Source organism: Hakea prostrata, chromosome 7 (assembly GCF_041222555.1).
Source record: "Hakea prostrata isolate BN-2017 chromosome 7, UWA_Hpros_2, whole genome shotgun sequence".
NCBI classification, from domain to species: Eukaryota; Viridiplantae; Streptophyta; class Magnoliopsida; order Proteales; family Proteaceae; genus Hakea; species Hakea prostrata.
Window position 1 is genome coordinate 20269982 of NC_142606.1, and position 15637 is coordinate 20285618.

The window sequence follows — 15637 nt, forward strand, 5'->3', positions numbered from 1 at the left end:
ACAAGCACAATTTTTCTTAGGTGTTCCCGTCATTCATTAGAGCTTGAAATCTTGCCGGTGCATTGGAGCCCAAATGCCATGTCAAGAAACTCATAATGTCCGTTGTGAGTGTGGAAAGCTGTCTTCTCTTCATCCCCTTTGGCGACCAGAATCTGGTGGTACTGTGGTAGCTTGATTTGAGATCTAAGAAGCTGAACACCTTTGCTCCGCCAAGTGCATCTAACAACTCATCAATGACGGCTATAGGGAACTTGTCAGGTATTGTCAATTTGTTTAGAGCTCGATAATCTACACAAAACTGCCAGCCCCCATCTTTCTTCCTCACCAACAACACGGGGCTTGATTACGGGCTTGCAGTCCGTCGGATCAGCCCTGCTGCTAACATTTCTCCAACCTTTCTACCTCATTATTTTGAGAATGGGGGTAACAATAAGGGCGAATGTTCGGTGGATTGCTGCCTTCTACCAAATGGATGGAGCAATCATGTGTTCGTTGTGGCAGGAGACTTGTGAGATCTGCAAAGGGAACCTCAAACTCTAACAACAACTATTATACATCTCTTGATCCTGCCTGCATGTGGTCCACTGTATCCGTAGATTCTGCATTCATGAGTTTCAGCCAATACCCCTCTCCCCTAGTCTTGATTGATTTCCACACACTCTTCAAAGTAGTTTCAGACCTGAGTAGTGATGGATCCCCTCTCAGTCCGACTGGCCTTCCTTCCCATTTGCACTACATTGTTTGTAACCTCCAGTTACTATTGATATCTCCCATTGTTGATAAACATTCTACCCCAAGAATCACATCTACATTTCCTAAATCGAATGGCAGCAAGCTTTGAATAGGTGTAACCCCTTCTATGGTGATTAGAACATCACGACATACCCCAATTCTTCCCACATTCTTGAATCTTGTCAATGCCCAATGTGACTTGAAACTTTTTTCCCCATGCTTCCGACCCCTGAAGTTCCACCAGCTCCTGAGTAATAAAGTTGTGTGTTGCTCCACAATCAGCCCACACGACAATTGGTGCCTCCAAGATTTTGCCTCTGAGTTTCATTGTGCGTGGAGAATCAATACCAGCCGTAGAGCGATGAGAGAGCTCTGCCACTTCAGGACTAGTGCCATTGGATTGTTCTCCTCCGCCATCAGCAACATCTCTTCCTCTTCCTGCACCAACAAAGCCTTCAACTGTTTATTAGGACATTGGTGGGACTTTGAATAGGGGCTGTTGCGGCGAAAGTAGAGTCCCTTGTACATTTTTTCTTTTATTTCTTTGGGAGTTAGCCACCGTGATTGAGCCTTGTCGCCACTGGAAGTCACTGCTGCTTGAGAAGATGAGGAAGACGAAGGGTTTGTCATGTTTGGGGTCGGTTTGGTCTAACCACTTGTACCAGTTTTTTTCCGCTTGAACCAATTGTATTGGTTCCTGCTCCACTCGAACCACTTAGAGGTGGGTTGGGCTTGGGGCCATTCAGGCTTGAGGCACTTATGTTTGTAACTCATTGGGCTGCAGTTTGAATTGCTGAAATGGTCTGATGGATCATGGACCTCTGTGGATTGTGAAGGACTAAATTTTTGGCCTCAATCGATTGGGCTAGGTCTATGACCTGGGCTAAGGTGGCGGTTTCAAATACCTGGACTTCTGCCTTTATATCGTCATGAAACAATCGGCATGATGGCTCCCGGTAGCCAGTTTTCATCCCTTTCTCTGGTGACAGCAGCTTGGGGTTCAAACTCCCCGCTGTATTCAGCCACCAAACCAGTTTGTTGCAAACCAATCAGTGCTTCCTGGGGTGTCTTCAGTTGTGGCGACCCAAATTGTTTTCGCAATTCTTCCTTCAGCTCCGTCCAAGTTGAGATAGGGCTCTTCAATTCCTGAAATTGAATCCAGCCAAGTGCCGGACCATCAAAGCATAGAGTTGCTGCTTTCAGCCTCGTCTGCGTGAAGTTCATGGAGATTGAAATACCTCTCAGCCTGGCTGTCCAACTGATGGGATCCTCTTAAACACCGGCATCTCCAACTGCCGCAGAAAGAAATCACATCGTCCCTCATAATCACCTCCCCTGTTCGGCACCTTTTGAGATCTCGCCTCTATGGTATCTATTGATGAGGGATTCAGTATATTCGATGGGCTTTCCTTTGATGCCTCTCTCGATGGGGACTCGGGGAGTTCACCTCCAATGCCTTTCCCTTCTGCAGGTAAGTTCCCAACTTGTCCCTAAATTCCTGATTGCTTTTGCCCTGTTTCTCGATGTGATTTGCTAGTGACCCTAACTTTGAATTGAAATCATCTGTCCCTGCAAGAACTTCACGAGGGCCTCTAATTCCTCTACTCTCCCATCCATTCTACTCTTAGCCATCACCTAGATCGGACGTGCTCTGATACCAATTTGATAATCCCTCTGCAATAACTCACCCTATTGATTCTCAACTAACTCAACCAGTACAGCAAGGAATTGAAGGCTGAAACTTGCATTAACTTCATTCAACATGCTTCAGACTAGTTACGGAACACAGGGAAAGAAGAAAAACTAATAGAGTTGCTGAACTACTAATATTAACTCAAAATTGGATGACGATAAGAGTAATTGCAGCCATTAATACTAACCTAAGAACTGAGTTCTCGCCAGCAAGTCCTCCTTGCTTAACTACAGACTTTATGCATAAAAACCCCCTCTCTACCTCTCTCCCCTTACATAACCCCAAAACCCTTCTAACTAACTGCTGTACCCTACCCAATACTTTCTTGCCATCTGGACCACATTGTCTGTCCCCTGTCATAAGCTAAAGTTAAAGTTGCTGTCTAATCCCTTCTTGCCACTTGTCCCTTCCAACTGAGTGGGTTATCTTTACCATTTTGTTTTTACATTCACCTCTGCCTCCATGATTCTCTTGCTTTCTTATTTATTCTTTTATTTTTTTCTTTTATACCCGTTGCATATGTTCTCTTCCAAGATTGTCCTGGGCAATAAATAGTAAATGCTTTCTGTTTGAGCCATCTGTTGGTTCAGTGACCCATAAGCAATCCGATTATGGTTTTGGTACCCCAGATCTGCATCATCATGTTTTCACAGGCTGAGCTGGTACAGTGAGTAGAAAGCTCAAGTTTTGAACCTCAGTATGGTGATGAGCTTCAGTTGGCTCCCAATGAAACTTCTATTTGGTGGGGCCATCTGAACTGATCAAAACTTAGTTCAGCTTTGCTTTTTCATTGTCACATCAGATTGCACAATTGCAAACCGGCTAAGCCTGTGTTTTGATGAGTTAATTTCTAACTGAAGTGATTGTACCAACAATTTTATGATGGTACCAAAGTTGGCACCTAGATATTAAACTAACCATCTCTATTATCTATTTCAGGGTTTTCGCAATGCACCGTGTGGGTAGTGCAGGGAACACGTCCAACTCATCCCGACCAAGGAAGGAAAAGAGATTGACATACGTGTTGAATGATGCTGATGACACAAAGGTAGAAGTCATGATTTCATCTTTTTATTCTCATTATCATTTTCATTATGGAGCCTTTCAGTAATTGAAAGGAAATCTCTTGCTCTTTTGTAACTAGTTCAAATAAATTCTTTTTTTGAGTGGGGTTGGGCGTTAAACCTGCTATTTTGATTAATGTTTTTATTCTTGTAAGTTTGTCAACATTCATATTGGATTTTCCTATAGACTGATGATACTAATATTTCTACACTTAAACATTTATCGGTATGATTTGGGTTTTGGATCTTTCTCCTGTTGGTTCCATTGGTTTCATGCAAAATTAGGAAAGTTAATGCAAAATTTGGAATATGAAATTAAATGGGGGTAAGAAACCTAGAATCTCCTGTAACTAATTTATTACGTATTGAATTTCAAAAAGATGGAAATAAATTTCATATTATATGAATTTTACTGAATAGTTAATGGTATTCTCATTTTAATTAATATAGATAGAAAGTGAGATCTTCCCAGAGAATGATTTTCATTGGAAGATGACATTAAAATTTTGCTGCAGAGAAGACAGAAATTGTCTGTACAATCAGATAAGCTCCATATATTGGAAAGTGACTTATCAGGTAACATCGAACAAATTATTAGTTAGTTTCCAAAATGGAAATTATTAGTTTCCAAAGTGGAAATTATTTGAACTTCAATTGGTGGACTTTGATTGATCCCAAGTGATGTGCACCCAATTCTAGGGTTAGGGTTTCTTAGAGAATTTCCCTAGAATTTAGGATTCACCCAGAATTTTCCAGCATATAAGCCAACAATTTTAGGGGAACTATGGGTAGATGGGAATTGGAAGGAAAGCTAAGGAAACACCATTGGGATCCTAAGGGTTGTAAATGGTTTAACAAAAATGCCTGTGGGTGGGGTAATTGGGAAGAAAGGTAAAAGTAGGGTTTTATCAATCCTTGGAGAAGGTAATAGAATAATGGGGAATGAGTAACCAAGATGATGATCTAAATATTGGATATTTGGAAAAGGGAAAGAAACTAGGGACTGATCTATATGAGATGGATCTTTGAGAAACCTTTTCTTTAATCTTTCTTTTTCTGCTCTTCTCTTCTGTTTCAGGTCTGCTGCAAGCCAAAATTTTTTGGAGGCAGGGGGGTTGGTGTGATGAAGGGAAGAGAGGGAAAGAAGGGAAGTAGGGTAGGGGAGAGGTGGGGGAGTGGCCAGGAAGAATTGTAGGGGGCTGGGGGAGGGAACTAGGGTCTGTGGGGGGGGGGGGGGTTGTGAGGGCTGGTGCCTGGGGTGCAACAGCAGGGGGTGTAGGGTTGCATAGATTGGGGAGGGGCCGGGGAAAGGGGTGGATGGCTGCTAGGGTGTTGTACCTACCTAGATTTGAGCTGAACTGATGTCTGCAGGTTGAATGCTCACTGTACTTGCTGGAATTGAAGGTTGAATGCGGAAGGTGGGTGCTGGAGTTGTTGAAGAAGAACGCTAGATAGGTTGTTGATTATTGAAGAAGAATACTTTATCAAAATCTGCCGTGGCCCCCTCAAACAGAAATCATGGTCCTCTAAAACTCAATTTCTTATTCACATAATCAGATCTAACTTACAAAGAAAGAGTAGGCCTTAATTTATAGCCTACTAAAAAGAACTCAACACTAAGTGAGATCCCTTTATAGATCAGGGTCCCACCACAATAATCACAACATTGGACTGAAAATTAAAGGATCTAAGGGTCCCTAATAGACACATGCTGAAATAAAAGTTTAAATAACTTAAAACTCTAATAAGCACATGCCAAATTCTGTTTAATTAAAATTATAATTGACACGTGTGATCAAGGTTTAAAGTATTGGTATCGAGTATCGTATCGGTCAGGTGATTTTAAGAGACGTATTGTCTTGTATCGAGTATTGTATCGCTCTGGCTAATGTATTTTAGTGTAATTCAATGGAGAGACGTATCGAGATGTATCGTATCGGTTGGGTTAAATATGGATATGTATCGGCAAGTATCGTATAGTATCGTGGGGTATTTTAAACCTTGCGTGTGAGAGTTTAAAAGAACTAAGGACTCAACTACTTAACTGAAATCACGACTTCTTAACCAAATTGGACTCTAGAATTAAACTAGAATTTAATTCCAGCAACTAAATAGAGCAGAAAATGCCCCAAATTCCCCTCTTATACGGTTCAGCCAGCCTAGGGAGGCTTTTTAGGTGCATCACGTGGGCGCCACTTAGGGTTTTGGCCAAGGGGCAATTTTATGTTCACATCGGTTCTCCCCTCCTTGGAAGCATTCATCTCCTGATGAATGTGCTGATCAAATGCTCCTAGTTTGATGTGTTGGATATCTATGGGGTGGACTTGTCCTCACATCTTGCACTGGGGAGGAAGTAGTAGATACCTTACTGCTAGTACTGCCTCCAAGACAAAACTCTGGTATGGTAGGACTGGTGGAGATGAAATCCTCATGCCTAGGGGACTGTTTGTCAAAAGTGCAAGGAGGAAAGATGAAGTCAATGTTCTGGAGTCGTTCATTGTCACCATCTCTGTCAGTATTTGTTAAAAGGTTTGAGAAATCCTGACTTGTGTCAGAGAGACTCAGTAGGTTCTTTATTTATACTAATAACTTTCCAAAAATAGAACAAATCAAATCTTCCCTGTGTAGGAATATTACAAAGAGAATAAAATCAAAGATATTAACAAGAAAATTATACCTTTTAATGAAATTATATTAATATCGCCCTTACAAAACTCCTCCACTAATGCTAGATCTACTTCTTATATTAGTTATGATCTCTTGTCGTTTTTAGGTTCTGTTCACTCAACCATTTTAACGTGTGCCATGGGTTAAAAAGTCTGTTCGGATTTATGGAACTTTTGGTGGATCCTTTCCAGCCATTAGCTATGGGTGGTCAGGGTCTCATTTTTCGGATGCCAAGATTTGCTGCATCTAGAGGAGATTAGATCAGGCACAACTTCTCTAGTTTCTCTAGTGCCATGTTGATGAGATATGATGTAGCAAGCAAGCTGTTTTTGATCTCCTCCCGGCCCCAACTAAATCTCAGTGGCCTCTTAAACTCACCCCTTGTTTTTAGACATCTTAAGTAAAAGTGTAAAACTGCGTCTGCAGCTTTTAAATTGTTGGATAATATGGAGTTAAATTACTGGTTTCTGAGTTATGATGGCATGTCTCTAGTGGAACTATCCTCTGGAGAGGGGATGGATGTAAAAGTTACTGATTCTGTGTAATGGTTCCTAATTAATGCAATTCGGTTTGATCATTGAAAAAAGGGAATTGCTTTTGGTTTGTTACTTTCCTGGAAATCCCAGAGGGCCTCCGCATTGTGGTTCTCTTTATTTATTTACCCCAAGTTACTGTTTTTGATGAGGAACAGGAAAAGTGTTTTCCTTGTATGCTGGGATAAGATTCTAATCATAAGTTGCAGTTCTTTGGTTAGCTATACACTTTAATCTCACTTGTTGTCTATTTTCAGCATTGTGCAGGTGTAAATTGCTTGGCGGTATTAAGGACCCCAGTACCTGATGATTGTGATTATCTTTTTACTGGAAGCCGAGATGGAACTCTGAAGAGGTGGGCTCTGGCTGAGGATACTGCGACCTGCTCTGCTACATTTGAGTCTCATGTTGATTGGGTATCTTTTCTTTCCCTTATTTTGATTTTAAAAAAAAATCTATATCTATACTTCGGTCAAAACCAAAATGATCATAGTAGTAGTGACATGGAGTGCTCTGTTTGACTAAAAAGCAAAGCATCAACTAGCACGCTTTTTCCATGGTTAGTCAATGCATAAAATACTTGAATAGTTATGTTAATAAGAAAAAAAAAATTCTCAAGTGATGGATGGCAATTAGCAAATTATGTTAAGCCCTAAGGCTGTTCCCTTGTTGCTCATTTCGAGGTGCGTTTCTGACTAGACAAGTCACCTATACTGCTTAGTATATTGGATGTGCTATGGGTTGGGTTAGTATGTGTTGCGCCTTGGACCCCGTGTGTTTTAATGGGCCTAAAATATGAACAGGGATTAGGCTTAGTTAATTCTTTTTAACTTTAGGTTGTTTAACTACCTTTGAATTCCCTCAGCTTTGTTAGAAGGTTTCTAATGGAAGAGATTTAAATAATGACCTGTTTCTCAGGAGAGCACAGTGGTGTTCTATTTATAGTAAGGAGAAAATGGTAACTACTAGCATGGTACGGAATATTGCCTGGTTTCGGGGTTTCGCCCCCGGCGAAACAGGCCCAATATGTCAGTGATATTTTTACCGACTACAGAAAAACCGGCGAGAGGGATGAACGGAGTAGCAGCAGACGGTGGTTCGCCAATAATAGAGAGAGAAAGGGATGATAAGAGAAAGAAAGGTGCGAGAGGAAGGAGAAGAAGAATCACAGAAATTTGTAATCATGGTTGTTCTTGGAACACTCTAATGGGTTCTCCACCACCAGAAAGAGGTACAAGTGTCATTGCAAGTGCTTAAAATTCAGAAGAAGTGGAATCATCTGGTGGTGAAAGAACAAATCCTATCCCCTAACGGTGGTAGAGGTGTGTTACCTTCTGAAGGCGGTAGGCCTTCTGATCTATTTCTTGCCGGCAGTGGTTATCTTGCTTTCTTCTACCTAACTCCCTCATCAATTTCTTCAATCTTCAATCTTGTGGATGAAGAGGGATTTACTAACCAAATCCTTTCTTTACGTCCTTAACCTACACTTTCTTTAGCTCTTTACGTTTCCATATTCTGTGTTTGCTTTCAATTTTGTTGAGATGTCGACAATCAAAAGGGTTCCAAGGAAAAATCTAAATGAAGAGAACGATCTGCAAGTCTGCAACTCAGAAGAGGAGAAGGATCAATACAAAAGGAATGTATTCGTATTTTCACGAGCAAGGTATTCGTATTTCCACTGCTTGCTACCTTTGTTGCTCTGCAACTCAGAGGACAGCTGGTCTGTTCCTGAGATAAAAAAGTCGAGAGAAAGAAGATGAGAAACCGAGAAGATTGATACTTTCGCAATTTATCGCGATATTTTTAAAATTATCGGCAATATATCATATTTTGCGATATTTTCAGCGATTTTATCACTGATTTTTGGTAAATTTTGTATTGCCGCAGATTGCATATTGCTAAGCTCCAAAACTCGGCTATATTTTGCTGATTTTTCCTTCCTTGATTACAAGTATATCTAGAACACCTTTAAACTCACATTACAATTTGCAACTCTTTCCCTTGAATTGGTGCATAGATACCACACATGCCCAACTTGCACAAAATAAAATAAAATAAAATACTTTTATTTCTCAGTCCTTTAGTGAAAACATCAACCTACAAACTGATCATTGGACTGATGTATGAGACACACTTAACTCCTTGATCGAGCTTTTCCTTGATACGAAGATAGTATGTTTTCACATGCTTTTTCCTGGCATGGTGAATTGCGTTTTGGTTGATACCATCAGCAGAATTGCTACCACATAAAAGCATCAAAGGTGAGTTGGTGCTAAAACCAAGGTCTTGCAGAAGGTCCATGAGCCATAACAATTTACATATGCAATGTACCATGGCTTTTAACTCTGCCATGGTACTACAATGAGCAAGCATGACTTGTTTCTGGGTAGAGTAAGTCTTATTTAGTGGTTCAGTGATGACTCATGACTGTCATATGGGCATGTGTACAGAGATTAAACTGAATAGACGGCAAAAATACTTAAATAAATGCCAGCACGATAAAAATATAAAATGTGTGCAGCAATGATGGTTGTGTTTGACAGTTTCTCTTCAAGTAAAACACAGACCTATGTGAGAGACATTTGCAACCTAATAAACAAAATTATAGGGCATAAACATTAGTATTTATCAAAAGGAAACCCCACAACGAAATGTACACAACATTATATCGTCTATTACATCTCATTGTATCATAATGGGTAATGATTATGGTAAATTATAGGGTAGTAAGTCAGTGAGTCCATTTGCAATTTGTAACGTGGAGGAGGAATGTCCCACTCCCCCCCCCTTTCACTTTTGAATGGCCTAATAAGAGAATCTTTTCTTTTTCGCTTCATTTTTATTGTTCCTTTTTGCAATGTCCAGTAACCATGCCCAATAGTCCACTTGACAGATGTGTTCTGAGATAATCCGAATTAGGCTAATTCCTTCTGTCTGATTATAGGGCAACAACCAGGTCCCAGAGGAAATTCCTCACCACCTGAAGGTATGAACAATGATCAAGCTGTTTTTTTCAATGAGAACACGTCCGAACAATACAACAATTAAAAATCTTATTAAAATTAAAAAATACTGAGAACTCAGAAAGCACCAATACCAGGCTGTAGTCGTTGCTCCGAGCCTGCAAATGGTTGGCAAATCAGAATTTCAGAACCAAGGATAGTGATCTGAAGTCTAAATCTGTGATTGTTTATTAGTTAAAAAAAAATCACTACAGTCAACGGTTAGCACTTAGCTGACATACCTGTTTGTTTAATCTCATGAGGTTTGTGGTGCACTTACTACACATACTCAGCCTTTTCTTTGCATGTTTGGTCTTATTAGCTACCTTTGAGCTTACATATTCAAACTGGTCACTGGACAGTGCTTCAGACCTTTCCCACAATTCCACCATTATAATTGTTTCTGCAATGGGACATGGCTAGGATATGGAGCCTCTCAAAGAGGAGAAGATCAGGATGATGGCCAGGAGATCACTTCTTGCAGAGGAGAAGATCACAACAGGGGTTCTGTTTTTGCCATTTTTCTGCGCTTAGTTTTGATCCTTGGTATACGTGTAAAACACAGGCTCTTTCTTAAAAATTGCAAGTTTTGTGTGTCTATGTATATACACACACAAACACATTAAGAATGCAGTATTATATGTTATAATATGTTTCGGTTATATGTATGGAATATGGATACACATAGTATGCATAGAATACACAAATCTACTAACAAGGCGCTCGGTCACAAAATTTCCTCCTACAAAGGAACAGTAGCCAGATGTAGACCTGGAGTTATCTGGAGTCCCTACCCAATCAGCAACTGTCAAAGCTTCTATAAATATGTGATTGTGACGAGAAAAAGGAACCCTTTTCCTAGGGCTGACATTAGATGCCGCAAGATGCAAGACACAACAGCTAAATGACTAGAGTGTGAATCGTGCATATACTAACTCATCAGACTTACAAGATGAGCAATTCCTGGTGTAGTAGAGAATATCAATCTCCAACAAGTTGATTAGCCTCCTTTATTTATTGTCTGCCCTTCATGTCTGTTCAACCTTGAGTAGATATCAACCGGGTGATAACCAAGCATCTCAGTCTCTAATGAAGAATCTGGAGGTTTACTTCCTTTGTGATAGGAAGTTTCCCTTGGAAGAACAAGCAACTTTAATTCCAAGGAAGCACTACGGCTGCCCGAGTCTTCAATTTCAAATTCTTGGCCCAAGTAGGATTTAAATTTTGCTATCTCAGTTGTGTCATTCCTAGTAAGGACGGTGACATTGGCATAGGCAGTGAGAACAATGATCTGTTCACTAGATCATGTGGTGAACAAGGTATGATTATGAGTGTACCCTAGTATGATCATAGTTCTTGTGGAAACACCCAAACCATGGTCTAGGGATTGCTTCAGCCCATATAATCCATGCTTTAGCCTGCACACCTTCCCTTGGGTTTCTTTGTTTGAGAGTCCTTGAAGAACATCCATATATGTCTTCTCTTTCAGTTTAACATGAGAAAGCACTTTTAACATCAAGATGCTGTAGATCCTAGCCCAACTTGTCAGCGCATGGGAGAAACCCAAACATATTCAGTTTTGCAATAGGTGCAGAGGTTCCCTAGTAGTTAATCCATGGCTTTATACTGATCCACTGTTTTGTAAGCACTTTGCACAACTGTTTGTTTACACCGATATGCATCCCATCGGTCTTTTTCTGTAGGGAGAGAGATAAGATCCCAAGTATGATTCTTGCTTGCATTTCCTCTATCATGGCCACTCTTCATTATGAACTTGCCATTGCATCTTGGCAAATTCTAGCGAAGCAAGATGTCATGGCCCCTGTCAATTGTGAAGCTTGTTTGAGGCTTAGTACCTTATTTTAGCATTCAGTTTGTTAAAATAAAGCACAATTTGGTGTTTTGTTTTGCATCCTTGTTTAGCTGTAGTCGTTTAACTTTGAAGGTAACATTCCCCATGCAACACCTTAATAACTTTTGGAATTATTTAAAGACTTATAGTTTCTATTGTAAACCACAAGATATAATGAAGTGCTTATAATGCCTATTACCTAGAGACCAACCCAAGTACATGCCATAGACATCTTACTACCCTAGCCTTACATGTCTCAACTTCCAGGTCCATCAATACAATACTTGAGTCCGACTGCCTAATGAGGAGGTTGATGTAATTGAAATATTCAAGATTTCATTGAGATTCTTGAAATATTTCCGATCTCGATTGAAGTTTTCAAAACAAATGCATTTTTTTTCAATTTTTTTTTTGTATGCTAGTCTGTTTTGAGATGGTCAAGATTGCTGATATATTTGAGATCTTGCTGAGTTTTTAAACCATGGTAATTGAAATGTACGTCCACTATGTTCTGTTACTTCTGTTCAACTGCAGATGTCAATGGACATTTCTTCATGCTCTAGAGTTTATCAGTTTCTCTATGTTCTGGTTTTTCTTTTTTTCCCCCCGTTTCGAGATGATTCCTTCATATTTTCAAGCTTTGGATGTTCAATATGCTGCTTTTACGTTAATTAGTTATAATATAATTCTTCTGGTTGTGTAGGTCAATGATGCAGTCCTTGCAGGTGATAACATCCTAGTGTCATGCTCCTCAGACACCACTGTCAAGGTTTGTTTTCTTCAGTATCGTATGTTGGTTTTCAGTCATTGCTGTAGTACTAATGTATTTGTTCTGTTGGGATACTTCAGACATGGAATTGCTTGTCTGATGGGACTTGTACTAAAACTCTCCGCCAACACTCTGACTATGTTACTTGTCTTGCATCAACCCAGAAAAATGTAATTTCTTTCTCAGTCCAAGGTCCTTAATTTTCTACATGATGGTAAATTTTGTCAGATATATTGTTTATATTTCAATTGGATATCATGGTGCGGGATGTTTCAATGAGTTTCTGATCCTTTTGCATGGTTTCAATGAGTTTCTGATCCTTTTGTAGTGTCATGCATTTTAGAGCAATATTGTTGCCTCTGGTGGCCTTGGTGGGGAGGTTTTCATTTGGGACCTTGAAGCAGCACTAGTTCCAGTCATGAAATCTACTGATGCAATGGAAGAGGATAGTTCAAATGGCCTAATTGGTACTGGGAATTCTGGGCTGCCTTCCACGAGTTTACGTTCTATTGGTTCAAGCAGTAGCATTTCACCCCACCCGATACAGTCACATGGTTATGGTCCTATTGCTGCTAAGGGCCATAAAGAGTCTGTCTATGCTTTGGCAATGAATGATGATGGAAGCCTACTTGTTTCTGGTGGAACTGAGAAGGTACGTTTGATGGTTGATGTTATCTCCTAGTTCCCATTCCAATGCTTGCTTGTCTATTATCATAGCCATTACCTATATTTGTATTTACATTTTCCTTGATTTCATCATATTGGTTAGTTAATGCTTTAGAAATTGAAGACAACTACTCTTTAGAGTATCTTCTACCCAAGTAATCCACTGTTTTCTGTAGGTTGTGCGTGTTTGGGATCCTAGAACTGGTTCAAAGACTATGAAGTTAAGGGGGCACACAGATAACATAAGGGCTCTGCTGCTGGATCCTACTGGGAGGTTGGTCACTGGAATTTCATTCTATTGGGTAGAAGTGTTTTTTCGTCTGTGATCTTGGTTTAATTGATTGTGTTCATTCACATGAAACAAGAGGAGTTCTGCATACCAAGTGCTTCATTTGTGAAAATAAGGGCTTTAAATTTTTTTCTCTGCATGCACTTTCTAGCAATCCTATTTCCAGAAGGTCCAGTATATTCATGGCTGGCTTCATCAATCCTTTTCTTCCATTTCATTTCAGCTGTGGTGATACCTTCTGCCAAATCATTAACTTTACATTCTTTCTTGTCCTCAGGAATCTTGTTCTCTATTGTGTTCTATTGTGATTCAAATTTTCTCTTAAAATATCAATTATTACTTCCTTCCTGGGTACCGTATCAGTCTCATTGACTTATGTTGTCTCCATTAAGTCCTGAATTTTCATAAGATCATTACTTGGAGGTGTGTGTGTGTGTGTGTGTTTGTTCTACATCCATGTCATCATTTTCTCACCTGTTTTTGACATCCTTAATTGTCACAAATGTTTTCACTTCTAAATGGAAATTGTCAGTTGCGCCTCAGCAACAGATGTCATGTCATGATCGTTGGTTCATCCACATCTAAGTTCTCCATTTTGTAAATCCCTCTTGACAAACATGACTTTTTTTGGCTGTGGAGTGTGGGATATGGAGTAATAATCTATTGGCAAAAAGCTAAAAAAACTGTAGAGATATTTACATGCCAAACTGCTCTGCTCAGAAAAGACTCCTCTATTCTCTATCTAACCTTCCCAAATTTTTTACCTGACTATTGAAGAAGGACTAGAGTTATATTGCATGACTCCATTTAGTTTTTTTACTTTCTATTACTACTTTCCAGAAATGCTTATTACATGAATTGGATAGTGTGTGCCCCCCTCCTCAATGGAGTGCTAAAACAAAATTTACCTGGATTAGGAAATACGAGTTAGTCATAGGTACAGTTGTTTGGGACTCTTGTTGACAATATATACAGTTTTTTGTTGTTATATACATAACCTACCGATTGTTTCCATTCTTCTGTTGCAGATTTTGCTTATCAGGATCCTCTGATTCTATGATCAGGTAACTTTTCTTATTTCTTAGAATATTCTTAACCAGTTTTTTAATCCAAACTCTTGCAACTTTTATAATTTCTTGATATGTTTGTTTAGTTCTTGGCACTTTGACCATTTATTTGACTCCATAGTGAGCAATTGCAAGGTCACTATAAATTATAATGGTTTGGGGTTTGAAAAGATCTGTGATTTGTGGTTTTTACTTTCCTCTACAAAATTCTCATTTTCAATATAGATGTTATTATGTCAAAACAAAAAAGGATTTTATTCTGTAGGGCTAGAGTTTTTCTCTATGTGAGAACAGTTGTATTCAGTTTTAGCAGAGCTGTTGACACTGGATATGCATATCTTGAAAAAATAAAGAAAGAAAAAGGAAATAGGCCTAATGCTGCATGTGTTGATTAATTTCCCCTGTTTCTTCCCCAACTCCTTACCCCCCCTTCTTTTTCCCTTTTTCTTTCTTTTAGACTATGGGATCTTGGTCAGCAGCGTTGTGTACATTCCTATGCTGTGCATACAGACTCCGTTTGGGCGCTTGCTAGCACTCCAACATTCAGCCATGTTTATAGTGGTGGGAGGGATCTTTCTGTATGTAACTTTTCCCAGAGGAGTTTTGTCTTCTTTTGGATGATTCACTTAGTTTTTCTTGTTTAAATATTTTTTTGAATTGATATACTCATTTTTGTGTGTGTGTACAATTCTGGATGTTGTTTCAGTTGTACCTAACTGACTTGGCAACAAGAGAGAGCGTGCTGCTTTGCACCAAAGAACATCCTATTTTGCAACTTGCATTGCATGATGATAGCATATGGGTTGCAACAACAGATTCTTCAGTAAGCATGTGGCCAGCGGATGGACGTAACCCGCAGATGGTTTTTCAAAAAGGCAGCTCATTTTTGGCTGGCAATTTGTCCTTTTCCAGGGCAAGAGCTTGCTTAGAAGGATCCACTCCCGTGAGTCATGCATGCCCTATTTATTAAATATATCAATAATGCAGCTGACACCCTTCTTTCATATTAAACTAATTTCCTTCTATGTTATGCTTATGCTAGACATTGAATTCAGCGATTTTTTTGGGCATGTGATTGTTACTTTGTTTGGCATGAATAGTATCAACTCTTTGACATTTTTGCAGGCACCTGTTTACAAAGAATCGTCATTTACAATTCCTGGAACCCCAGGAATCGTTCAGCATGAAATTTTAAACAACAGACGGCATATCCTCACTAAGGTGCCCGTGTCTTCTAAATGCTATATATATGATATATATATATATATATATATATATATATATATATTTATTTATTTATTTA

At 39.4% G+C, this 15637-nt stretch overlaps 1 protein-coding gene across 3 annotated transcripts in view; it reads left to right on the plus strand.

Moving 5' to 3' along the window:
* The window catches only part of LOC149010425 (uncharacterized), a 35393-nt gene that overhangs the window by 8175 nt on the left and 11581 nt on the right, over window positions 1-15637 (plus strand). For 2 of the 3 annotated variants that reach the window (XM_089163249.1, XM_089163250.1), the window contains exons 2-11: window positions 3365-3473; window positions 6947-7105; window positions 12247-12312; window positions 12393-12482; window positions 12656-12964; window positions 13155-13252; window positions 14296-14331; window positions 14792-14912; window positions 15041-15277; window positions 15460-15555. In XM_089163249.1, the coding sequence (XP_089019375.1) occupies window positions 3375-3473; window positions 6947-7105; window positions 12247-12312; window positions 12393-12482; window positions 12656-12964; window positions 13155-13252; window positions 14296-14331; window positions 14792-14912; window positions 15041-15277; window positions 15460-15555 (1311 nt within the window). In that variant the 5' untranslated portion in view covers window positions 3365-3374. Of the gene's footprint in view, window positions 1-3364; window positions 3474-6946; window positions 7106-12246; window positions 12313-12392; window positions 12527-12655; window positions 12965-13154; window positions 13253-14295; window positions 14332-14791; window positions 14913-15040; window positions 15278-15459; window positions 15556-15637 lie in introns of those variants that run through there. The other variant, XM_089163251.1, reaches the window with a different exon arrangement.